General features: G+C 45.2%; 1 protein-coding gene across 1 annotated transcript in view; it reads left to right on the top strand.

The window, feature by feature from the left end:
- Positions 1–25,794, top strand: part of PCSK1 (proprotein convertase subtilisin/kexin type 1) — a 42,740-nt gene extending 16,946 nt beyond the window's left edge. Inside the window, exons 7-14 of the mRNA XM_051853986.3 lie at positions 2,348–2,520; positions 3,642–3,854; positions 6,209–6,309; positions 17,486–17,719; positions 18,785–18,942; positions 20,269–20,402; positions 23,324–23,485; positions 25,266–25,794. Of these exons, the coding sequence (XP_051709946.1) occupies positions 2,348–2,520; positions 3,642–3,854; positions 6,209–6,309; positions 17,486–17,719; positions 18,785–18,942; positions 20,269–20,402; positions 23,324–23,485; positions 25,266–25,643 (1,553 nt within the window). The 3' untranslated portion in view covers positions 25,644–25,794. The remainder of the gene's footprint in view (positions 1–2,347; positions 2,521–3,641; positions 3,855–6,208; positions 6,310–17,485; positions 17,720–18,784; positions 18,943–20,268; positions 20,403–23,323; positions 23,486–25,265) is intronic.
- The last annotated feature ends 304 nt before the right edge of the window (positions 25,795–26,098 follow it).

The raw sequence follows: 26,098 nt of genomic DNA, 5'->3' as shown, positions 1-26,098 counted from the left end.
TTGTTACACTAAGTACCCAAAGATTATCTTTGTAATGGGGATGTGGTATCGCTAGTTGTTTTGGTCAGAGTCCATATAGGAAAACACATGGTTAGTGCCATTTGGGTAACTGCAGGTAACTTTAATAAAGATGCCATTTCCAAGGACTACAGGGCTAATGAATGTAGGCAGATGTTCACAGCTTTAGGTCTTACGGAGCAAGGGGAAGGAGAGACCAGCGAAAAATGAGGGGAGAAAGCTGTGGCCACGGGAGAGAGCCACTGGACAGGGACTGTGGCCTTGCATACATCAACAGAGCTGCTTGCAGCCAGAGAGGAATCCAGAACCTCCTGTTGGTGCCTTCATTTGGCTGAGCCCTGTGGAGGGTCAGGAGGAGTCACTGACGCAGCTCATGTTCCCATGGAGAAGGGTCAGGGGCTTCAGAGCGCTTTCCTCCGAAGGGGCTATCAGAGAAGCGAGTGTTTCTCCCCGCTGTTTCTACCAGCAGGCTTTCACCAGTCTGCTATAAACTCAGTTTAGTTTGGCTTTCAAAAACTACAACCACAAAAACATCGATTGTAGAGCATACTCCATTAATGCCTACATAAAGGTGCCTTGAATTTTGTCGTGGGTTCCTTTTCAGAAACCCAATAAATACATACCCAGACATATACAACAAGTTTCTGTTGGTACAGGAGACTCCCAGATTTTTAAGTATCATTCCTGATTGCTTTGTCACTGGCATCTTCAAAGCACTGTGCTAATTTTAAGAAAAATAGAGGCAGAAGCACAAATTATGCAATCAACTAGAAAGAGAATTCTCTGAAGTCCTGATGAACTAAACAGCTACAGCCTGTGAGAGAGTCATCTGATTCCTTAATTTTATAAAAAGAAAATCACAAGCATTTGTCTTAAAGTTAACAAAATATAGTGATGCCCAAGACTTCTGATTCTAGACCTACTGAATTTTTAAATTACTTCACCCTTTGATGTATTTTTAAAATGATAATTTTCATCTATTAGTTACCTAATGCATGACAACCACTTACCATACAACACATTATAGGCATCAGTATGGGATGGTAGTTAACGAGATAGATGAGGGTGCCTCATTTCTAAAATCCAAATCCTAGCTTCCCAATTTCAAACTGTGTGACCTTGAACAAGTCACACGCCTGTCTGGCCTCAGCTGCTGTACCTGTAAAACAAGAATGACAACATCCACCTCACACAGCTGTTGTAAGGACAGGTGCGTTCATACACGTGAGGCCTTGTATAATGATGACTCTGTAGGAGGTCATCCATGCCCATGAGCTGCTAATATCATCACGTTACAGTTGAAGAGGCCGAGGCTCAGAGAGGTTAAGGGGCTTGCCCACAGTCACATAGCTACTAAGTAGAAGAGTTGTCTGACTTTTCTTCCAAATGCAGTTTTAAACAACTTTCTATTTTCACAAATATGACTTGGGCTGATCACGTCAATGGCATGTTCTTTTGCCTCTGCTCCATAGTAAATAATCATTTGAAAAACCACAGGCTGTGCACACCACTGCACTGTAAGCCCGAAGCCAGGAATAATAAGGTACCTGCTTGTACCTCCAAATTGCTTTTGCCTCCCTGCGCCCGATAATGGGCGCCAGGCTGTTGGAACAGCCAAGAGCGGCCACGTTTTCCATCTCCCCATGCGACATGACACCCCCTCAGGAGGGAAAGTCTTGGCAGGATTTTATCCTTGAAGCTATTCAGAAGAAAAAGAAGCATGCTCCTTGAAAATGTTTCTTTGCAAACACATAAAAGGATGGCCTTGGGGTTATTTTTAATCAGTGCTTAGAAACAAGAGTTCTCTCCCTGCTAACTTTCCTTTTGTGGACGGATCTTTGCAAGCTGCAGTTTCCCGTCCGGTGTCCTTTGTGTGGCAAAAACTGGGCTGCAGCCATTCGTGGTAGAACCACAAGCACTCAGACTGATGGGGGCCTGTCTGAGGGGTCCGAAGGTCACTTTGCTGGGGTGGCAGAGGGAGCTGGGGAATGTAATTGACAGCAACCATGGCCGCCTCTTCTTGTCCAAAGATACAACTTCCCTTCAACCACAGGGGTATGATGGGAGACAGAGCTTTGACACAGCTGGGGACACAGCTGCCTGCATAGTGCACACACAGTCTCACCTCCGGAGTGGCAGACAAGGAAGTGTATGGGGACAAGGAGTTGTCCCTTCCTTCTGAGCTGTTAGTAGCTGGGTAGGCATTAGGGGACATCCAGTAATTACCTTGTTTTTGACTCTTAAAAAATATGGCTATAAAGAGCTTTGTGCTTTTCTACAAGTACATATTGACATGGCCGTGTTGCTGTGTGTGTGTTTTGCTGCTCAGGCATAAGAATGCTGGACGGCATTGTGACTGATGCCATTGAGGCCAGTTCCATTGGATTCAACCCTGGACACGTGGACATTTACAGTGCAAGCTGGGGCCCTAATGATGATGGGAAAACCGTGGAGGGGCCTGGCCGACTAGCCCAGAAAGCTTTTGAATATGGTGTCAAACAGGTGAGATGCTTCACACTGACCCATAAGAGGTGAAAAACCTGACTTTCTGGATATGAGGAGGGTAGTTACGGAGACAGGTGGTTGTGAATTTCTTGACAAAGCCCTTTTACAATTTTAAATGCATTTAGATGGCCCAATCATTCTTCAGAGAGATGGAAGCTAAGGGTTAAGGGAATTTCTCCTGTTTGGGTCTGACCTTGAGCTAACTTTGGGGATACTGACTAGATAATGCTAACTCTGGGGATATTGACTTGATAATGCTAACTTTAGGGATACTGACTTGATAATGCTAACTTTGGGGATATTGACTTGATAATGCTAACTTTGGGGATACTGACTTGATAATGCTAACTTTAGGGATATTGACTTGATAATGCTAACTTTGGGGATATTGACTTGATAATGACCTCTGCATATGTCTTGCTCCTTGCTCATTTATTTTCCTGCGGCTGGTGGGTTTTGAAACTAGGTAAACTATGGCCCAGACTGCTTTCAGATGCTCTGAAAATGCCTTCTCAAATACAGCAGCGTGCACCTTGCACTCTGCACGTGACTGGTTGTGTTGCTTGTTGCTCTTGCTCGGATTCCAAGGTCTTGCACTCCACAGGAGGCAGCCAAAGTAGAAACTTCAGAGGGCACCCATTGAAAGCTCCCAGAACGGGTAGCCTTGACGAGTTCCATTCAATTGAAGAGTCCCTTTTAATGCAGCTGCAAGGCAGATCTGAATAATGTCTGATTTTGTCATTCTATCAGCCAGCCAGAAGATTTTCACGCAGAAAGAGAGGATGTTGGAAGATTCAGGCTTAGTGACAAGAGCCAAGAGAAGAGTGAAAAAATAATGAGCCAGTGCTAAAGGCTAGATTATGAATCTGCATAATAATGAAAAGAAAGAGAAAAAAGAGCTGGCTCAGCCCCACCCCCAGTGATGAGGAAGGACAGGGCTGGGTCTAGGGATGTCAGCTATGGTCTCGCGAGATTCCTAGCACTGTTCCTTGAGGCCCTGATCATAGCATCTGAGAACGTCCCACGTGGACTTTGCAGCGGGGGTGGGATGGTATTGTACTTTGACAGTGACCCAGGTGTATGATAAGAGATGTTGCGTGTTCTGTCTCCTCCTCTAGGGGAGACAAGGGAAGGGCTCCATCTTCGTCTGGGCCTCGGGGAACGGCGGCCGGCAGGGGGACAACTGTGACTGTGATGGCTACACTGACAGCATCTACACCATCTCCATCAGCAGTGCCTCCCAGCAAGGCCTGTCCCCCTGGTACGCCGAGAAGTGCTCCTCCACGCTGGCCACCTCGTACAGCAGTGGGGACTACACCGACCAGCGAATCGTAGGTTGCTTTTGTCTAACAACTCCCTCCCTCCTCCCGGGAGCAGGTGCATGCCTTGCGTCGTTGGGAAGGATGCTCCTACGTGACCTTGGGCAAAGGTTGATCTGCTTACACTCGATGTTTCGGGTGGGAAGACGCTGCTTGCTCACGTGAAAGACGGGGCGTGTGCTGGGATGTTTGCTCTCCAGGGATGATGACACTTCTGCCAAGATGATCTGCCTTCCCTGTCATTTATAAAGCCAGCAACCCTGTCATTATGTACAGGCGAGCCTCCAAATGTCTTTTCTCGGGCCTCCCTGGAAACTGTCTTGAAGGAGATTTCAGGGTTGGAGGGGGCTTTATCGCCCTGTGCTGGCTGATCCCTTAATAGCAAGGCTAGAGTCTGACTTGCCCTTTGGCAGATGATAAAAATACATAGTCTATCTCAGCTCTGTCTCCCAGGAACAGGCAGCCACAGGAAAATAACAGTCTCAGTTCTCCTGGAGGTTAACCCCGCTCTTCTGGGAAAGCAGCTCCCTGGGTTACTATGCTCAGAGCCCCTGTAGCCCATGCTTGTTTCCTGAGCCTCTGTCCGTGAGTCTGACTGCCAAGAGCAATGATCAGATTTCCCTTCAAGGGTGTGACAATGAGGGCCCCAGTGGGCTTGGAGAACAGAGAGAGAGGCCCTTTTGATTTAAACATTGAAAGCCTCCTATTTAACTCTGGACATAGGACCCAAGAGCTGGCAGGATGGAGACCTAAATCTCAACAGGATCCCATAGTCACGACCTGGGAATGGGTGCAAACTTGCCACTCCCGACATCCCAGCACCATTGTCTTCATCCAGGATCCCTTCCTGCAGCTCTGCCTATCTGTGCAAGCTCATTCAGGCAGCGAAGCTCCGGTTTCAACGCAAAAGCACTGGCCTACCTCTCGGGTCCCTCTCTTCCACTTTCGAGGAGTGGACAGCGCTCTTCTACCCAAGGGCTCTACCTGGTGTAGTTTACAGCTTCTGAAAGGGGCATGACAGACACCTGCCCATGTGTGTGCCGAGCCCCTGGCTCTTGCCATTGCCCGGGGTGCTCAGAGCTGCCTTTAGCTCATCTCGCACCCCACTGTATGGACTGTCTCTCACTGGGGCTCGCTCCCTTGCACCAAAGCAGGAGCCAGCCCTGGGAGAGACAGCCGGTGGATGCTGCTTGCCACAGCGGTAGTATCATAGTTTTCCTCTTACGCAAACCTCATCTTCCCCAGCTGTGTCATCTCTGGGGGCTCAAGTGCGTCAACAGGTAAAAGGGCAGCCTCACTTCCGCAGCCCTCCAAGGAGCAGAGCCACCATAACTTGGGAAATTCAGCAGCTCTAAACAGGAAGCCAAAGGAGGTGATAATAGAACAAATTATTTTTTTTACACCTCTCTCCCACACATCGCAATCTCTAGCTAAAAACTAAAACGCTGCAGCCTGGAAGGGAATCTGGTTAGGAGTCTTTGGCCTCGCTACCTGCTCAGCCAGCACGGCCGTGTGCTCAAGGAAGACAGATTGGAAGATAACTTGTTTCTTCCCCTTCGTTTCGGCAACCTCCTTGTTATCCTCGAGTTAGCCTCGGCAATGCCTTACATGCAATGGTATTGTGCAAGAAATGCGGTCCTAGTCAGGATCTCATGTAAGCCGCCACATGTGAGTCAGGACACACAGATCTCGTTTTGCAGAAGGGGAAGCCAAGTGTCTTGCCCGTGGCACACATCTACCATGGAGTAGTTCTGAAACTCAAAGGCAGGATTGACTCCAGCCCGCTTTGCATTTTACGAAGCCACACTTCCCATCAAGCCGCAAATGTGGACGCTGACTCTCCCAGGTGTCAAAAGCAGTCCACTGTGAGTGGAAACTTGGTGCAGCAGGTTCAAGTGGCTGAGAGCAGGATGGCTTCCTACCCTGGTGCTGAAGAGGCCGTCACACGGCAGCCCGAAGGCCAAGGGGAATTTTGGGTGAGGCAGAATTTCTGAATGTGCCAGACCAAACACAATGGCCCGGATGATTAATGGGCCAGTGTGAGTCACCGTGATTTCGAGACTGTTCCTTTTTTATAGACAGCATTTCGTTTGGGAATCTCAGAAGAGAAAATATTCATAGTGGGAGTACTTCATCCCCAGAAAAGGCATCTTGCTGCCAGAATTATAGACAAGTTGCATGCAAAGGAGAACGAATGAGAATATCAGCAGATGGCAAACATCCGCCTGTGGGTTAGAGGAGGAAGTAGGGAATGGAATCAGCTGTTTCCTGGTCAGAGCAGATGTAGCCCTCAGTAAGCTCCGTGCTCCCGGCTCCCCCTCTCACCTGTCCCTGCCTCTTTCTCTCTCTGTTCCTGCTGCACCCAGACCAGCGCGGACCTGCACAATGACTGCACTGAGACCCACACGGGCACCTCGGCCTCTGCACCCCTGGCTGCTGGCATCTTCGCTCTGGCCCTGGAAGCAAAGTAAGGCCCAGGAAGTGCCAAATTAGCTTTGCTAAGATGGCGTTTCCTTTTCTTCTTCTTTCTTAATAACGCAGGTTTCTTTCTGGATCCAAGGTTACAGCGCAAATTTTAGAAAGTCACAAAACATAATAAAAATAAACTCTCTTCTGCCACTTTGAGATAAGATTTGTTAATATCTCAGTGTAGATGTTTTACTCACAGACACATACGTCTTACAAAATCTGGATCTTAATATACATATTCTTTTTACTCACTCTATAATATGTTAAACGTATTTTTCAGGTTCACATTCACCTTTAAACACACACACACACACACACACACACACACCGCCCAATGTTCTCCCCGCTTAGGCCCTCTCACTCCTGTTTATTCCCACCTGATGGGATTTTATCCAAATGATTTCCTATGAGTAGCATTAGAAGCAAAAAATATTACAAAATAACCCCCCCACTCCCACAACCCTGTTACCTGAAGTTCATACTGGAGCTGTTAGCACTGAGTCAGGGGACATAAGGATTAAAGACAAGATTTTAATTTTTTCATGCATGCTTTGCCACTGCATAAATGCAAATTTCGTAAGAGTCATCCAATCATGCATAAACACCTTGGTCATAAATACTGGTTGTCACCTCTGCTAAAGTCTTAAGGACAAACACCCAGAACTAGAATTTATGGACCAGAGAGCAGTTGAGTTCTCATGATTTTGATATATGTTGTTAAGTTGCTATCTTGAAACACTATACCATTTTATATTCCAACAGGAATATATGAGGGCCTTTCAAAAAGTCTGTTAAAAAAAAAAGGAATCAAATAAAATTATTTTGGTGCAAAAAATTTTGAAACCCATAAGTTTTTTTTCCCTAATACGGACTTTGCCTGTAAGTTTTTGAAGATGTCTCCTAGCTCAGTTTCCAGTTTCCAAAAGAACTCTTGCCCAAACTATTTTTAAATGTTTGCAATTTGGATAGGTGAAATGGCATCTCATTTTAATATGTTTGTATATCATTATTAATGAAGCTCCATACTTTCTGTCATTTGAGATTGCTTCTTTATGACCCTGCTTGTGTTTTATAGCCTTGGTTCAGAAAAGCCATCCCTGCTCTATCAGGTTGATATTTACCTTGAATTTCCTTCGTAGGTAATGTTTAATGTGATGGAGTTAATACGTATGTAGTTATGTTGATCACTCTGTCACTTTAAGGTTTCTTGCTTTGTTTTTTTATGCCAACAAAGAAACTTCACAACCCCAAATTAACCATTCTTTGTATATATTTCTTTATGATTTCTTTATCATACAAAGGATATGTCCCAAAATTCTTGGAAAGATGGAGTTAAAAGATAAGTTTAATTTTGTGCCCCCAAAATAGTGAAATTCATATATATCTTTTTCATAGTATGTGTTTTCTATGAATTTTCTGAAGATCATTCCTCTCCCTGGATCTCAAAATTGTTTTTAAAGATTTCATCTATCTTTTTTTTAAGGTTTTATTTATTTTATTTGAGAGGTACAGTTACAGACAGTGAGAGGGAGAGACAGAAAAGTCTTCCATCTGCTGGTTCACTCTCCAGATGGCCACAACGGCCAGAGCTGTGCTGATCCGAAGCCAGGAACCAGGGGCTTCTTCTGGGTCTCCCACGTGGGTGCAGGGGGCCAAGGACTTGGGCCATCTTCCACTGCCTTCCCAGACCATAGCAGAGAGTTGGATCAGAAGGGGAGCAGCCAGGACTAGAACCGGTGCCCATATGGGATGCCAGCGCCGCAGGCAGAGGATAAACCTACTGCGCCACAGCTCCAGCCCCTCATTTATCTTTAGAGGTAGAGACATGCAGAGATACAGAGAGAACTCCTATCCATTGGTGTACTCTCCCGATGCCTACAGAGAGCCAGGGCTAGCTGGGTTGAAATCACAAGTTGGGAACTCATTCCCATGTGCATAGCAGGAGCCTAATTACTTGAGCCATCACCTGCTGCCTCCCAGGGTCTGCATTATCAGGAAACTGGAATCAAAGGTAGAACTGGGAATCAAACCCAGGGACCACAATGTGGGATATGGCTATGTTAGCCAACATCTTAATTGCTAACCCAAACATCTGCCCCTGGATTTCAAAGCTTTTTTGCACCAAAACCTACTTATCTTTTAATCCCATTCCCTACTTTTTGCAGTACTTTCATATTTAAATTCAACATTCCCCCCCTGGAATTTATTTTAGAAAGGGATTTAGCAACAATATTTTCCTTATAATAGTTACCCAATAGTCCAATACCTAATATAAGGGGGAGAATTTAACCAACACTACACAGCCAGAGATTTTTATCAGCCTTCATTCCAAGTTTATGAAGTGTGATGACAGCAAATCTTTAAATGTCAACTCAGCTCATGTGGCAGCATAATGAAAGAAGCAATTACATTTGTAAATCAGAATTATGCTCCCTAAGAAGGAGCTGCTCTAGAATAAGGTCCATATACTATGGAGACAGGACAAAGCAGTCCCCTCGAGTGGCCTTCAGTAGATTACAGATGTTCACAATAGCACACAGGTGGAACATCTTGGTTTTTGCCATAACTGGAAATGCCCAGGAGAGTCCAGCATAGCTCTAGGAACCCTGGGGCTTCCTGGGGAGGTGGGGTTTAGTCCTGGGAATCCCAGCTATGAGGTCGTCTCAGTGGCTAAGCAAGACAGGTCTAGCAAGGCTCTTACCATGAGTCTACCCACTTGGCAAGAGGTATGGAAAGGGAAGAAGCAAATCAGGAGCTTAATCAGAAATAGATCTTGGGCAGAACAAAAGAGCCCAGTCCAGAACCTGAGTTCACTGGTAGGAGGAAGGGGATGGACAGAGGACCAAATCTCTGAACATAAGATAAGGCTGCCATCGGCTGATCCCAAACAGCTTCAGGAAGAAACAATCGAGGCAGTGAAAACCACAGAGAGCCACCCGGTTGCAGGTGCTCGCTGGATCACTGGCTGTGTGGCCTCAGGCACGTCAATTCACATGTGAGGGCTCAGTCTCCATCAGTAAAATGAAAGGGTCAACCCAACTTTTTTCAAACCCCTTTCCTTTATGAGATTCATGGATTTGAAATTGAAGATGTCAGCATATATGAGGGTACTTCAAAAACAGGTGGCGAGATGAAATTTCAAGAAAAGTTGATTCTTTTGCAAAATTTTTTTAAATCCATGCCTAGTATATTCACAATATACATTTTCTGGGAACCTTTTGAAGAGTCCTCTCTATATAAATTCCAAAATTGTTTCGCACTCAAATGAACTTACATTTTAACTCCATTTCCCACCAATTTTTTGACGTGCTCTTGTACAGATAATCCATCATGGGTTGTTCTGATTGGTGTTGAGGGGTCTGGGCCAGAAACAAATGGGGTCCTCTGAGGCGCAGGACCCTATGAAATAGGCTTACAAAGCTTATGATCTTAGGATACAAACCGTTAACTCCAGGGAGCTCTTAATGTCATCCTTAAATTTTAGGTCAAGAGCCTTTCTTCTGGATTCAATGCAGGATACATGCAACTATAACCAGCCAGGCCTACCCTAAACTTGTCTAGTGACCAATATGTAGACATAGCCATCTGGCTGAATAGATGTAATGTTAATTTCACCTATGAACTACAATTTTAAAAGTATAACCTCTGATTTCTACAACTTGAAAAATTCTTTTCCTTTTCTTAAAAAAAGTCTTTATTTTAAAGGCAGAGTTAGAGAGAAAGAGAGGGAGAGGGAAAAGGAGAGAGGGAGAGAGGGAGAGAGAGGGAGATGAGAGAGGGAGAGAGAGGGAGAGGAGAGAGGGAGAGAGATTGATCTTCCATTTACTGCTTTACTCCCCAAATGGTTGCAATGGCCAGGGCTGGACCAGGCCGAAAACAGGAACAAGGAGCCTCTTCTGGGTATCTCACGTGGGTACATGGGTCCAAGCACTTAAACTGTCTTCTGCTGCTTTCCCAGGCACATTAGCAGGGATCCAGATCAGAAATGGAGCAACCAGGACTTGAACTGGTGCCCATATGGGACACTGGCATGGCAAGTGGTGGCCTTACCAGCTATGCCAGAATGCTGGCCCAAAAAAGTCTTTTTTCTATACAAGGAGAAAATGATCCAACAATGATCTAGCCTCATTAACCTCATTAGCCCTCAGTGGACAATTTCTTTTTTCTTTTCTTTTCTTTTTTTTTTCTTTTTTCTTTTTTTCTTTTCTTTTTTTTTTTTTTTTTTTTTTTTTTTTGACAGAGTGGACAGTGAGAGAGAGAGAGACAGAGAGAAAGGTCTTCCTTTGCCGTTGGTTCACCCTCCAATGGCCGCCATGGCCGGCGCACCACGCTGATCCGAAGCCTGGAGCCAGGTGCCTCTCCTGGTCTCCCATGGGGTGCAGGGCCCAAGCACTTGGGCCATCCTCCACTGCACTCCCGGGCCATAGCAGAGGGCTGGTCTGGAAGAGGGGCAACCGGGACAGAATCTGGAGCCCCGACCAGGACTAGAACCCAGCGTGCCAGCACCGCAGGCGGAGGATTAGCCTATTGAGCCACGGCACCGGCCCCTTAGTGGACAATTTCTAAAGCAGGGCTCCACTGCTATTGAATACATGGGTAAACTCAAAGGGATCCATGATGAATCTCTTTGTAATTAAATGCAGAATTGCTGATGAGAATGACATTTTTCTGGGGGAATGGTTGGAGGTTCTTCTAGATCCTGACAATGTTCATGATTTAAGAGATGTTATGAGTCTAAGATCTCCCTAGTGCATAGCATAAAAATTTAATTGCCTTCATTTTGATTCAGTTCATCACTAAGATGGACATAATTTATCTTAACATTTATGGCTTTCCTGCCAAAGTACATAGAGATTATTGAGATGTGCCTTCTCAACTGGACAGTTTTCTGAACTTTATTCAACCAAGTGTAGCAAGACTATTATTTCAGAAAATCTGAGTGCCAGAATTTCTAAAAGTGTGACCAAGCTGTATCCCTAGATACTCAAGATTGACAGAACCGTTTAACCATGCACCATCCCTCAAGGGACATCTAAGCAGGCTGAAGATAAAGTCTCGACTAAACACATCAACAACAATGACATCCAGTATTTATCAGCTTCTTACCATAGCTAACCTCGTGTACTGCATCCTATCTCCTATCCTTATGACATGGAAATTATTGGTTGCATTTTATAAACAATGCAATAACAGTATAGAGAGGTTGAGAAATGTAACCAACGTCCTGTAATGGGGTCAGACTCAGGCCTGCCTGCCCCTAGCAGCGTGCTCTCAGTATCTACGCTGTGCTGCTCCCAGAGCCCTGACAGGGAGAGGCAATGCCAAATGGCAGCCCATCAGCCCCTCAAATAAAGGAGGATGAAAAAGATGGAGGATGAGAAATGAACACGGATGTGTGAGTCCCTCATAAATGTTCCCCGTCACAGCACAGACCACTTCCTGTGCTGCAGTCAATGTGATGTACTACAGGTTTTCCCTATCAGGAAGCAGAAAGGGAAGAGAAAGAATGGTTTCTGGCTGAAATGCATACACAGGAATATTTTCTTACCCTAGGTCAGTGCTTGTCAAAAATCAGTATACACAAGAAATTCACAAGCAGATTCCCAGATCCTATTGCTAGCAACTCAGATTCTGAATTGTCTAGGAATCACCATTTTTCTTCAGTATCTCCAGCAATTTTTTTTTTTGACAGGCAGAGTGGACAGTGAGAGAGAGAGAGACAAAGAGAAAGGTCTTCCCTTTGCCGTTGGTTCACCCTCCAATGGCCGCCACGGCTGGTGCGCTGTGGCCGGCGCACAGCGCTGATCCGATGGCAGGAGCCAGGTACTTATCCTGGCCTCCCATGGGGTGCAGGGCCCAAGGACTTGGGCCATCTTCCATTGCACTCCCAGGCCACAGCAGAGAGCTGGCCTGGAAGAGGGGCAACCGGGACAGAGTCTGGTGCTCCGACCGGGACTAGAACCCGGTGAGCCGCGGCGCCGGCCTGGTTTTAAAAGATTTATGTATTTATTTGAAGGTCAGAGTCGCAGAGAGAGAGAGAGAGAGAGAGTGCTTCCATCTACTGGTTCACTCCCCAGATGGCCACAACAGCCAGGGCTAGGTCAGAGTGAAGCCAGGAGCTTTTTCTGGTCTCCCATGGGAGTGTCAGGGGCCCAAACACTTGGGCCATCTTTTGATGTTTTTCCAGGCCATGAGCAGGGAGCTGAATCAGAAGTGGAACACCAGGACTCAAATAGGTGCTCATATGGGAGGTCAGCATCACAGGTGGTAGCTTTACCTTCTAAGCCACAATGCTGGGCCCTCCCAGCCCGTTGTAATGCCAGCAGCACCTTAGCTAAACTTTGAGAAACAAGTGCTATAAGGGCTCCCTTCTGTGCTTTCCTACAGCCTGACCCAGCTGGGGCTGTGAAGACATCTAGCAGGACACTTAGCAGGCATATCCTGGAGAGAAAAGAACTCACACAGAGAAAGGAAGTCCTTGCATAGATGCCTGAAGCATTGTTATTGTTGTGAAGTGAATATACCTAAGAAAACAAGAGAAATAGCTCCAGTCTTCAGAGGAAAGATCAAAAAGCTTTAGAATAAACTGAAGGGAGAAAAATTCCAAATTGAACCATTGAATTCCTTCACATCTTTGAAGGAATTAAATAGACAAGTGAATCGATCTTCTGTTTTTACTAATGTCTGGAGAAAGCGAAGTAGACTTTTGATGTTGCATGAAATCTTTAGAAAAAAATCCCAGCACAAGCACCCTTCCCTCCGTGGGTTATGAGATGTTGGGAAGTCCAAGTCAGAGAATCTTCAACACTGAGTCTCCCAGTGGGTGTGATTAGAAGCTGGGCCAGGTAACTCCTAGAATTTTTCACTCTAAACTTTTGTCTGTGGATTTCTTTCCCTACATCTTTTTAAGTCAGAACCAACACTTCATTTCAATATTTAATTCCATAATTTATGTTTTCTGTAAACATATCTTTGATGAGCAACGTGGTGCTGTTTTTAAAAATTTAATTGCTCTGGATGCTGTGGAGCCCTAATTAACTGAGGAAGGCTGTCAAGGAGTGGCAGCATTGTTAGCAGGTCCTTTGCATTTATGTAGTGCCAGCACAGGACTCCAGACTACCTGGGTTAGGAAAACAGGTTTGATTTTTCCTAATTGCATGACAAGAAAGTTCCCTGAATACTTTGCAAAGACTAGATAAAAAGAAAATTTAAGCAATAAACCCATAACCCAATATAAAACGAAAGCTCTTCTAGAAAAATATAGAAAGCCTATGCTTTGGCTATGATTAACAGGGTTCTCAATGCCCTGCCTCCTGCTGCCTCATACACACCTGCCCACACTGATGAGCCAATGGAAACTGGAGTGTTGTTGAGCACTTTGATAAAGAGACTCTTACCTAAAACTTCGTATAAAAGATTAGAAGCAAGCAAGCATGTCGATAAAATGCTTTATCAGACAAAACTGGCTTCTGCATTGAGAAAAGAGCCATTGCTGCTCAGCTATTTATCCTATGGAATAGGAGGTGGCCTAAGCGAAATAAGAGCTACAGAGAAGTATTTGTCATATGCGGCAGACAGAAAGTCTGACAGTGAGGAATTCTGGAGATTTCAGTATTCACTCCTCTCACGTTAAATGAGTCAAGTCAGGCCCAGAGAAAGAAGTTGATTTGCTCAAGGTCATACTGTTCTTCACCACAGAGCACAGTTTAATGTGGTTGGTTAGAAGCAATGCTTGATGTCAACAGTTAATCCCACAACCTGTGTGGAATTGCGCCTTCGTCTGACCCCTGGATTTGAAGGAACTTACAATTGTCTTAACTGTTTCCACCAACTCATTAATTTTGCTGTAATACAGAACTGGATACAGGGGATTTCCCCACCCCCCCAATATCAGTACAAAAATCATGTCCTACCCTCCAGTATTTTGATCAGTAGGGTTGGGCTACAGCTCAGGAATTGTTATTTTCTAGTGTACTAGGTGATGGTGATGCAGGCGTCTTGGCCCACAGAGACCCACTGAGGGTGCCATCACCTGTTGGGTGTAGGTGTGTTTGTTAGGAGCTCAGGTGAGCTGAGACAGAGGGCACAGAATCATCAGTTGCTGGAGCAGCCTTTAATCACTGCTATGGTATCAGCCAGAATCTTAACCACCAAGTAGGCCCATTCCCTTCTCCTGCTTGGAAGGGTGCACCTGTTGGTTGGCACAGCCAACCCCTGACAATGGGGTCATCTCACTGTTCAGGGAGCCCTGAACAAAAGGGCTCTGGCAGGTTCACTTACCCCTGAGGTATGTGTTGGAGGGTGTATGGGGGGGGGAGCAGGCGAAAAGTCCTGGTATCGTCTCACTTAGAGTGGGGGAAAGTGTTTTCAAGGTTTCGCTCTCCTTTCCCAGTAAGGATGCCTCTGCCCAGACCTCAGACTAAGAACCGTGGGAATAAAGGTACTCACCCACTCTCTGGAGCTGGGGACATGACTGTGCAAAGAGCATGATGGGTCTGGGCAGGCATTGAGCCTTGGCTGCCATCCCCTTGGAGGCTCCTGGGCTGTGCCCTGAGTCTGATGCCTTTGTAATTGTGGCCAGGCCTGGGAAACCACACATAGCCTTTCACCAGGAGGCAGCCTCCCCTGTGTTTGGGAGTGTACACTGCCTTTTTCTTGTCACCAGGGGACTTTTTAACCAGTACATTATGGGCTCTGGAGAGAGAAGGCAGCCAATTGTGCCATATTCCCCTGATGATTGTTGTACAGCCTAGTGTAACACTTGAGCCTCAAGGAGTTAACATGGGCATCTGATGCTTGACTGGCTTGATGGAAGCAATGCAGGTCTCAAAGCCAACCAAGAATCTGATTAATAACTAACAGCAGTCCGTTTTTAAATGGTACTCGGGGCTAGTTAACACTTAGGCACATCCAATCAGCCACCAGCCACTATTTCCTGGGCACATCCCCTTGTGCCTGGCATTCCTCCAGGTGCATGGTGCATGTTAGAGAATAAGATGGTTGAAGATTTCACCCCTTGTCACGTCCACATTCTAGCATGGGAGCCGAACATCAATAATACACAAAATAAATGAGTTGCCCAATATGGTGAAATGTGATATGCACTTTGACAGAAGAAAAAGTATAGCAGGAGAAGAGGGCTCAGGCACATGTGGGGAGAGTTGAATGTTAAATAGGATGATGAAGGAAACCTTGTCATATTACAGTAAATCCAACAACTCACTGATATCCAATTTATATTGATATTGCTGCTAAAATAATCTTACCAAGATTTCTGAATTTTAGTATTCCCTTGCTTAAAAATCTTCCATGATTCCCAAAGGTTACAGAATACTTTTCCTGGTGTTCAAGGTCCTCATCACTCAGAATTGTTCACTGCCTCTTCCTGCTCCAGCAATCCAGATAATCTGGTCTCCCTCCACACTGCCCCACCTTTGTACTGTTGCTCTACTTGCCTCGTACCCTCTTCTCTATCTGCCTTTCCTGAACATTCTACTCACCCTCAGAACTCAATTCACACATTTCTTATAAGCAAAACCTTCCAGCTTTTTCAAGTCCATGGAAATGCTTCCTCCAATAACACCCAATCCACTGAGGTTTGAACACAGCATTCAACAGAGACAGTTAGAAAAGACTTAGTGGGAAGGTAGACAATGGGTTTGAAAACACAGTGTGGTGGGGGAGTAGGTCTCATGTTGTTTGTGTAATAGGGCAACAATAGTCCACAACAATTAATTGCACATTTTAGAACAACTAGAGAAGAGTTGGAAGGTTCCCAACATAAAGCAATGATAATATTTGAAGAGATAGAAATGCTAATGACCTTGATTTGGTCACTGGACATTGTATACCCATATCAAATTACAAATACTGTTCTCTATAAGCAAGTACAAACATGATACATCGATTCAAAACAAAATGCTTAATTCTTTTACTGGATTGTAAGCTTCTTCAGGACAAGAACCACCTCCTTGAATATCTCCACAGTGTTCAGTGTAGGTTTCAAGAGCAATACCATGGAGCTAAGAGTTTCTTGACACATTAACTGTGAGGGGACTGGTTCCAGATCCTCCTGTGCATACAAAAACCCATGGATGCTCAAGTCCCCTTTAAAAATGAGACAGTATTTGCATTTAACCTACATGATGCTCTTGTAAACTTCAAATCATCTCTAGATTACTTATAATACCTAAATATTGTATTGTATTGTATTGGGGAATAATGGCAAGAAAAAAATCTGTACATATCAGTACAGATGCATTTTTAAAAAGAAATTTAAAAATAAAACAAAATCAAGAATTAAAAAATATTTTCAATGTGCAATTAGTTGACTCCCCAAATGCAGAGCCCGTGGGTACCAACAGCAACTGCATAAAAAAAAAGGCAAACCATACTTAAGAGTAGATAGGCGCTGCGGCTCACTAGGCTAATCCTCTGCCTTGCGGCGCTGGCATACCGGGTTCTAGTTCCGGTCGGGGCGCCGGATTCTGTCCCGGTTGCCCCTCTTCCTGTCCAGCTCTCTGCTGTGGCCAGGGAGTGCAGTGGAGGATGGCCCAAGGACTTGGGCCCTGCACCCCATGGGAGACCAGGATAAGCACCTGGCTCCTGCCACTGGATCAGCGCGGTGCGCCGGCCGCGGCGGCCATTGGAGGGTGAACCAATGGCAAAGGAAGACCTTTCTCTCTCTCTCTCTCTCACTATCCACTCTGCCTGTCAAAAAAAAAAAAAAAAAGAGTAGATAGGCAACATAGGTCCTCAAAATCTGATTCTTTCTAAGAAGAAAGTTCAGGCCTTATCTGTGGGTTCACAATGATAAAATGCTGAGACTATTAATCGGCAACATAAGACTGGAAGGCACAAAGGAAGTACTGTCATTTAAAATTTTTGTTCCCGTTAAATGTAAGAAATCAGAAAGCTGGGACAAGATTTTATGCTACGATAGTGCTGAAGTCTTCATTTTAATCACAGTTAAGAGCTTAACTTTTGTGTTAGGGAGAGAAGTCTTGGGTACTGCATTTTGAGTTTTGAATGAAAAGACATTCTGATAGTAACTGACACTAGAATAATTTAAGCACAGTTGCAAAAGGCTCTTCACGGTGCCTGATTGGAAGTGCTGCTTTTTAGCCAACTTTCATTTTGTTCTTGAAAGATACTTTGGGTCTCTTCCCTTCCAGCCCAAATCTCACCTGGCGAGACATGCAGCACCTGGTTGTCTGGACCTCTGAGTATGACCCATTAGCCAATAATCCGGGCTGGAAAAAGAATGGGGCAGGCCTGATGGTGAACAGTCGATTTGGATTCGGCTTGCTGAATGCCAAAGCTCTGGTGGATCTGGCCGACCCCAGGACCTGGAGGAGCGTGCCAGAGAAGAAGGAGTGTGTGGTAAAGGACAACGACTTTGAGCCCAGGTATGTGTCTCCAGGCGTCTTCCACAAATGTGTGCCCATGGCCCAACGTCATGACGATGTGTGTCATTCTTCCCGATGCTTTGTCTCACCTTCTCCGAAGTCAAGGGCTATTTCACCTTCTCCGAAGTCAAGGGCTATTTGCCAGTGTTTTCTGGGGGTCCCCCAGAGGCTCACTGAGAAAACAAAGATTGCTAAATCATCTGAGCCTAGGAGCGTCCTTCAAAAATTAATGGAAAATGGAATTAAAGCTAAGTTTATTTTAATGCAAAACAAAACCCCAAGTCCATGCAAAGTCTTTTCCTTAATCTTCATTCTCCATGAATTTCTCAGAGGTCTCTCATATTTTTTATTTTCCTCTTGCAGTCCACCTAGCCCAAGAAAATCTAAGCTGCACCCTTGTTTTCTATACCAAAACAAAATGAAACGAAACACCGTCAAATTATGCCCAGTCAACCATCATTCTGAGATTCATTGTAAATTCAGGGATGCTAAACTATTTTTCAAAACGCCACTTAGGATTGATGAAATTCAGGACTTGCCAACCAGATTCCCCAGTCCACCGCCAAAACAGCCTCACTTCATGCTGCAGAGCTATGTGCTTGCCAGCCTTCCCTCCACAAAGGAGGCTTTGTCACACAGCTTTTGCAGAAACCACCTCTGCTACTCCACGTCAGCCCTCCACGCAGAGTCTGCTTGCTCTGAGTGTTTTGTTATCTTCAAGGCAGTTATGATAACATTGAAGACTCAGCACATGAAGTACCCACATTAGGAGGATTAGGGGTATGCCTTAGGAAAGCCTTACAGATGAAAGTTTTTCTTTGGCAGGTCTCTTTTTTGATGGGTCCAAGACAAACCTGCCCGAACGCCATTCCATAGCAGACAGCATTGTATTTAAGTGCTGGTTTCAAATGCACTAACATTGATGTATAGCTAACCTAGCACTGGGTTCTCTTCATAACAGAGAGTGGCAACATCTAATCCAGACTGCTGTGTAGCACCCGTGCAGGATATTGCAAATATAAAAGAAATGCACTTTTTTCAATAGTGATCCTTTAATGTATCTAGAGCCCTGAAAGCTAACGGAGAAGTTATCATTGAAATCCCGACGAGAGCTTGTGAAGGCCAAGAGAACGCCATCGAGTCCCTGGAGCACGTGCAGTTTGAAGCAACAATTGAATATTCCCGCAGGGGGGACCTGCACGTCACACTGACTTCTGCTGCTGGTAACGTTTCCAAAAATTCTTCTCAGCCATCGGCGCCAAGTGTCAAGCATCAGTCGAGCGATTTCACATCAGTGATTGTTTTTTTCATAGCGCTAAAGTTTCCTAATATTTTCAAGTCTAAACACCCATGCTTGTTTTTCTTGGTGTGAAATCTGCCTCCCTGCTGGCCTTTCCCCCTAGCCCTTGGATGAGCAGAGAAAGAAGCCTATTAAGAAAATTAGCCAATTAGTGAACCTTGAGGAAGGTTTTCAGACTGTGTTCCCTGGCCCGGACTACTGATCTATCATTCCGTTCTCTTATGTAATGCATTAGTCAAAGTTACGCTGATCATTAATGAAGCTTGCAGATATAGCTGAAACATCCGGAGGCTCGACTGAAACACTGGACTCCTGACCCATGAAAGGAGCTGGAAGAGTCTGGCAGTATTTCCGTGGTGATAGGAGTAAGGCCACGGGATACGGGGTGTGCTCTTTTCTGAGAGGAGATAGTGGAGGGGAAAGGGCTTGTGATTCATCAAGTGGAATCCAGCGGGAGGACACGTGTCACTACTCTTCCGTGTTCCACTGGGACTCCACTGACTGACTCAGTTTCCCTGGGGATGGATGAGGAGAGGTGAGCTGTCTCTAGTGGAGTAGACTCCGTTAATTTTGGAGCTACACCCTCTTGAGGTCTTGGAATTCACCTGAAATATCAGTGGGATGCTTTTTATTTTTTCCATCATGGATCTACAGTTCATTTAGCCCCTTTACCTAGAAAGAAATGCTGTTTATTTATCTGTAGAGAGCCTGAACTTGAAAATTTAGAATTACTCTTCTTACTAGTTTTTATATGACAAGAGATTAGAAAACTGTACATCTAATAATAAATTAATTCATTGATTAATGATTCTTAATGATAAATACTAAATTAATTTTTATGTCTACATTATAGACTCAGACACCTGTTACATTTTCAAGATTTCTTTTTACATTTCAAAATTATATTTCTGCTAAATATATTTTGGTTCTCTGGCTCTCTTCTTTAATCAAATTTGTAAATTTATTTCTCTAAGTACTCCTTATTCAAATAAACCTTAGCCAACATGATAATTCATTTTTTTACAATATTTAATAAGAACTTACTCTATGGCAGGTAATTTGGTAAGTACGCTGGACAAAATCATCATTATTTTCGCATGAATGCCTGTATCCTGGCATTATACTAAAAGGGAAAATTAGGAGGACAGGTCTCTCCCCGCTCTCATGCATAGTCCCCAGCTGCAGGAGTGCGTCCTACTTGCAGAGCTGTTCAGACATCCACTAACTTGTGTTTATTGCATGAAAACAGGAACCAGCACGGTACTGCTGGCTGAGCGAGAGCGGGATACATCTCCTAATGGCTTTAAGAACTGGGACTTCATGTCTGTTCACACCTGGGGAGAGAACCCCACAGGCACGTGGACTCTGCGAATTGCAGACATGGTACGTAGAAGCAAGGAGATGAAGACCAACAAGCTTACTTTTAAGGCTGATATCATCATTAGTACCCTGAACTTAACCACCATTAGTAGGAGTGAGCAAAATGTGTAGTGAGTGGGTGGAGCCCTGCCCACATGATTACGTGAGAGCATTTCAAAAAGTTTGTGAAAAAATGGGATTGATAGATAAACTTACTTTGGTGCAGGAGAAAAAAATTGAGGGAATCGTATATAAAAATTTCATGGAAAATGCATATTTTGAAAAAAACTGCATAGATTTCAACATTTTTTCTGCACCAAAATGAAGTTATCTTTTTGTTTCAATTCCCAAGAACTTTTTGAAGTATCCTAGAAGTACAGTCATTGAGAAAGAAGATTAGGCCCTAAGACAACAGGAAAGAAAAGATACAGGCAGGCTAGAGGACCAATCAGGAGGCCCCACGTCTGAATACAGCCTACCACATACCTCATTCATAAATATGAACCAATCAGATTCCCAAAGGTAGCCAACTGCTCAGGCCAGCTTTGCTGTGATCCTCTGCCAGAGTCATGTGAAAGCTCTCCTAAGTTATTGTGAAGTTACTATTTAGAAATATCCTCATGGGGCCAGCACTGTAGCTCAGTGAGCTCCCTGCTGCTCTGCTTCCAATCCAGCTCCCTGCTAATGCACCTAGGAAAGCAGTAGAAGATGGGTCAAGTACTCTGGCCCCTGCCACCCATGTGGGAGACCTGGATACGGTTCTAGGCTTCTGACTTCAGCCTGGCCCAGCCCTGGCTGTTGCAGCCATTTGGGGAGTGAATCAGCAGATGGAAGATCCCCACCCTCCATCCTTCTGCTTCTTCCTTCCAAATAAATAAAAATAAGTCTTTAAAAAATAGTTTCACATTAGGCATGATATCTTATGTAATATGACTTTCTGTCCCTGCTGCCACCCCCACCCCTGTTTCGGTCATTAACAAATTGAAAAGCGTTTTTCATTTCCCTTTCAGTCTGCTTGCCCTCTTTGACACTTCTCTGTAATTTAAAATGTTTATTTTATTTAAAAGCCAAAGAGAGAGAGAGAGAGAGATATCTCCCATCTACTGGCTTATTCCACAAATGCCTGCAACACACTGTGGCTGGACCAGTCTGGATTCAGGAGCTGGGAATACCCTCCAGTCTCTATGTGGGTGGCAGGAACCCAAGAACATGGGCCATCCCCTGCTGCCTCCCAGGGTCTACATTCATGGGAAGCCGGAATCAGGAGCAGAGCTGAGACAGAACCCAGACCCAGGATGAAGCAGGATGTGGGTGTCCCAAGCGGTGTCTTCACTGCTGTGCCGCACATCTGCTCCCATTCTCTGTAACCTTAGCGTACAGTTACAAAATGGCAGGGCAGAACAACAGTGTCCAACCACAAAGCCAAACAGAGATTTATTTTGGCACCATTTCTCCGACATTCTCTCTAGGCAAGAGTATAAATGAATGGTGTGTCAGCTCTGAGCTCACCTGAAAGGGGAGCTCATTAAGTATTATGATTTCCATGCCTGCATACTTCCTTAAAAATGAATTTTTTTTTGACAGGGAGAGTTAGACAGTGAGAGAGAGAGAGACAGAGAGAAAGGTCTTCCTTCTGTTGGTTCACCCCTCAAATGGCGGCTATGGCCGGCGTGTTATGCCAATCCGAAGCCAGGAGCCAGGTGCTTCCTCCTGGTCTCCCATGCAGGTGCAGGGCCCATGCACTTGGGCCATCCTCCACTGCACTCCGTGGCCACAGCAGAGAGCTGTACTGGAAGAGGAGCAACCGGGACTAGAACCCAGGGTGCCAGCGCCGCAAAATTCCTGAAGATGTCAGTGAAATTCATACAAATGCTGTCGTCATTTTTACTTGTTTTTCTCTTAGAATAACCTTCTCCTGAACACTGCTAAAGTGATTTAAAACTAGGACGTTGTAAAAAGTCCTGCTTAGGTAGGGAAAGTAAGAAAATGTTCTTGAACTTGGCCTCTACTTTAATTCAATTGTACCATCAGCAAACTGCCGGAATGGAACGATTTTACATCAAATCTGCAAAATATGACTCTACAGTTTTAGATCTCTTTTATGACCATTTTAGATTTCAGCGCATTATTTATGACATAATTATTGAGTCTGAAAATGATTACTCTTCCCATAAATATATAATTTTGAAGAGCTGATTGATGATGAAGGCTGTTCACAATCCCACTACATGGAGGCTGATTTTTTTCCCAGCATAATGTTCCCATAAATTGGTAACTGGGAAATGGGAGGTATGGTCCACTTTTCAGGAATACTTACAATATAGAAAATAAGATTTATAGGGAGAGTTCTGCTTTTTAAACTACATGCTTCATCATGAAGCAGCAAGTCTTTGAATTGTTAGACCTACATAAGCTGTCATTTTTATAGTGTGAATGAATCCAGGGATTTTATTTTTAACATAGAGCTCTGCACATGGAATATAGACTCTTAAAATTAGATTTTTGGGGCTGGCACTGTGGTACAACAGGTTGAGCCTCTGCTTGAGATGTTGGCATCCCTTATTGGAGTGCCAGTTCATGTCCTGCCTACTCCTTTTTTGCTGATACATCTGGGAAGGCAGAGGATGGTGGCCCAAGTACTTGCATCCTTGCCACCCATGTGGGAGACCTGGATGGAATTCTGGGCTCCTGGTTTCAGCTTGGCCTAATCCCCACCTGTTGCTGTATTTAAGGAGTGAACCAGCAGCTGGAAGATATCTCTCTCTCTCTCTCTCTCTCTCTCTCTCTCTCTCTCTCTCATTGCCTCTTCTTCTCTGTCACTCTGCCTTTCAAACAAATCTTTGAAACATTAGATTTTCACTAGCAAGTCCTCCTTAGATGTTTTGAATGAGTGTACTTTGTATTTTTCAAACAGACACTAAGACACACGTGTGCTTATTCCCCAGTCCGGGAGGATGCAGAATGAAGGACGAATTGTGAACTGGAAGCTGATTCTGCACGGGACCTCTTCCCAGCCCGAGCACATGAAACAGCCCCGCGTCTACACATCCTACAACACGGTCCAGAACGACAGGAGAGGGGTGGAGAGGATGGCGGATGCTCGCGAGGTCTGTGTGGCTCACTTCTTGGCATGCGCTCTGGGGGACTGCAGGGGACAATGTGGCGTGTGAGGCTGTGCCTCGTGCCCGGGCAGAGCATGAGGAAGACACAGCTGGGGAAGAAAGGGGATGGGCGTGGGAAACTGAGCCCCCTGCCCCACCTCCACCACTAGATAAAACCTGATGGTTGTCATTTGCTCTTTTGTCCAGAATTTGTAAATTAAAATTGACGAATGCAAAATGGTTAACTTCCCTAACATGAATTTTCTCCATTTATGATAGCCAATCACAAAGAAAGCAGTCTTTAGTCAGGATCACAACCACCTAACACTTGTACTGCATTGAGTTTTTAAGCATTGCTCACAGCGCTGCTGTCATCCCTACAACCTGGGAAGGACAGACATCAGTGTGTCCATTTTGCAGAGGGAAACCCAAGGCTCAGGCGGCCCAATCGTGTAGGCTGCTCTTTACTGATCTCAGTTTGGAAATGGGCTTGATTGGCAACAGCAAGGCAGAGACAGAACCACAGGTGCTCTTGGCAAGTTTCAGAGGGCAGTTGCAGCGAGGCATTGCTGGGCCTGGTCTCAGCCTCCCGGGGCTGCTGGCTTCTCTCCCAGCAGGTGGTGGGCACAGACCATGGCCTCTTCATCCTCAGTGTCCTGCACACAGCCTCCAACGTGGTGGGCAGCTGTCTAGAATTTCCCCCATTGACCTGCCCTCAGTAGATGTGGCTTTGCACTGGTTGTTTGGGAAGATGCAGGGATGTAGTATTTACTCAGGAGACAGCAACCAGCAGGGTGAAGGCCCCAACTTGGAACCTGACCCCTTTGTATGCTGCAAGGCAACTTCCCGTTAGGCCCTGAGTCCCAGGGGCCTCTTCTGCACAGTCCCAGAAGCAGATTAAGCTTGTGTTTCTTCCTCTGAGGTTCTTACAGGAATATGTATATGTGCATGTGTGTGTGTCTGTGTGTGTTTGTGTGTGTATAAACTGGACTCTTCAGTCACTAAAATATTGAAATATAGTCAGCCACACCTGTCTGCACATGCCACATCTGCAGAGTTACCAAACTGTGGTTCAAAAATATTTAAAAAAAAATTGCATCTGCCCTGAACATACTTAGAGTAAGGCAGTATCACAACTCTTTGTGGAGCATTTACATTGTATTGGGCATTCTAAGTAGTCTAGAGCTGATTTAAAGTGTCTGGGAGGATGCATGTCAGTTGTATGTAGAAACTGTGCCATTGTATGTAAGGTATTTGAGGAGTGAACCAGCACTTTTTCTGATCTCTCTAGTTCCTTCCTAGCTGGCCCACTTCAGTCTCTCCCCCGGCCCTTCCCCCTGCACAATGTAGAACAGGATGGCCCCTGCTGAGCAGGTGGCTTCCAAAAGACTGTGCCTATGCTACAGCAATTGCTTTGTGCCTTCCCAATGAGGAGTTAAGTGTTTAGCATCATCTTCCCCAAATGGCAGTCTAGCACATGAAGGAAACGAACACGTACTGAGCATGGACCCATGGTAGCACAGCCTTCACCACCACTGCAAACGGAGATATCTCATCCCTGGTTTACAAGCAGAGTTCAGGGAGATCAAAAAGGTTGCCAAGGGTACCTCAGTATGAAAACCTGAGGGTTGGCCCCGAGTCGGTGTGCGTCCTCCAAGCCTATATCATCCCTGTCCCCACGTTGCTTCCCAAAGGACAGGTGCAGGCCTGTACTAGGGCTGACTATGGCTTTCTGGATGCGAATAACAAGTCTTCTTCCCCTTGTTGGTGGTGTTCTGTGTTTCAGGAGCAGCCCACCCAGGAGAACCCTAAGGCCAAGTCCCTGGTGTCCAACAGCCCCAGCAACATCAGTGTGGGAGGCAGAAAGAATGAAGTGGCCGAGGGAGCCCCTTCCCAGGCCATGTTGCGACTCCTACAGAGCGCTTTCAGCAAAAACTTGCCTCCAAAGCCATCGCCAAAGAAATCCCCAAGTGCAAAGCTTGACATTCCTTACGAGAATTTCTACGAAGCCCTGGAGAAGCTGAACAAGCCTTCCCAGCTGCAAGACTCTGAGGACAGTCTCTATAACGACTATGTTGATGTGTTCTACAACACAAAACCTTACAAGCACAGAGATGACCGGCTGCTGCAGGCCCTGGTGGACATTCTGAACGAGGACAATTGACTTCAGTGTGTGGCCCCCAGGTGGAAATATTCACACACCTTCCTTCTCCTTCTATTTTGCCAGTGTCTAAAGTGATTGTTTTGTCATTGATTCCTATGCTTACAGCATTTCTTATCTTTTTCTCCCCAAAACTATATGTGTGAAGGGGATAAGCTCAAATAGGAAATCCAACCTCCAGAATCGATCATAGCTCTTTCAGAACATGTCTTCCCTGCCTGCACAAGGGATGTGCTTTCTTCTCTATGGGCCACAGATGACACAGGGTCCTCACTGCACATGGGAATGCCTCCATGAGCCCATTTCATTTCTCCAAAGAAAAGGCAAGTCTGGGCTTTTTAATTGGTTGCAAATAATTAATTTGTGAAAGTCATCTGCAAAGAATGGGTGAGGGGGAAACCTGCTGTGTAGCTTGTTCCCTGTCTTTCCCTGTGGGTCTTTGAATTTGGAAAGCTTCT

The sequence above is a fragment of the Oryctolagus cuniculus genome, chromosome 14 (assembly GCF_051225735.1).
Source record: "Oryctolagus cuniculus isolate XC-2025 breed Fujian yellow rabbit chromosome 14, ASM5122573v1, whole genome shotgun sequence".
In the NCBI taxonomy this organism is placed as follows: Eukaryota; Metazoa; Chordata; class Mammalia; order Lagomorpha; family Leporidae; genus Oryctolagus; species Oryctolagus cuniculus.
This window is presented reverse-complemented; position numbering and strand designations above follow the sequence as displayed.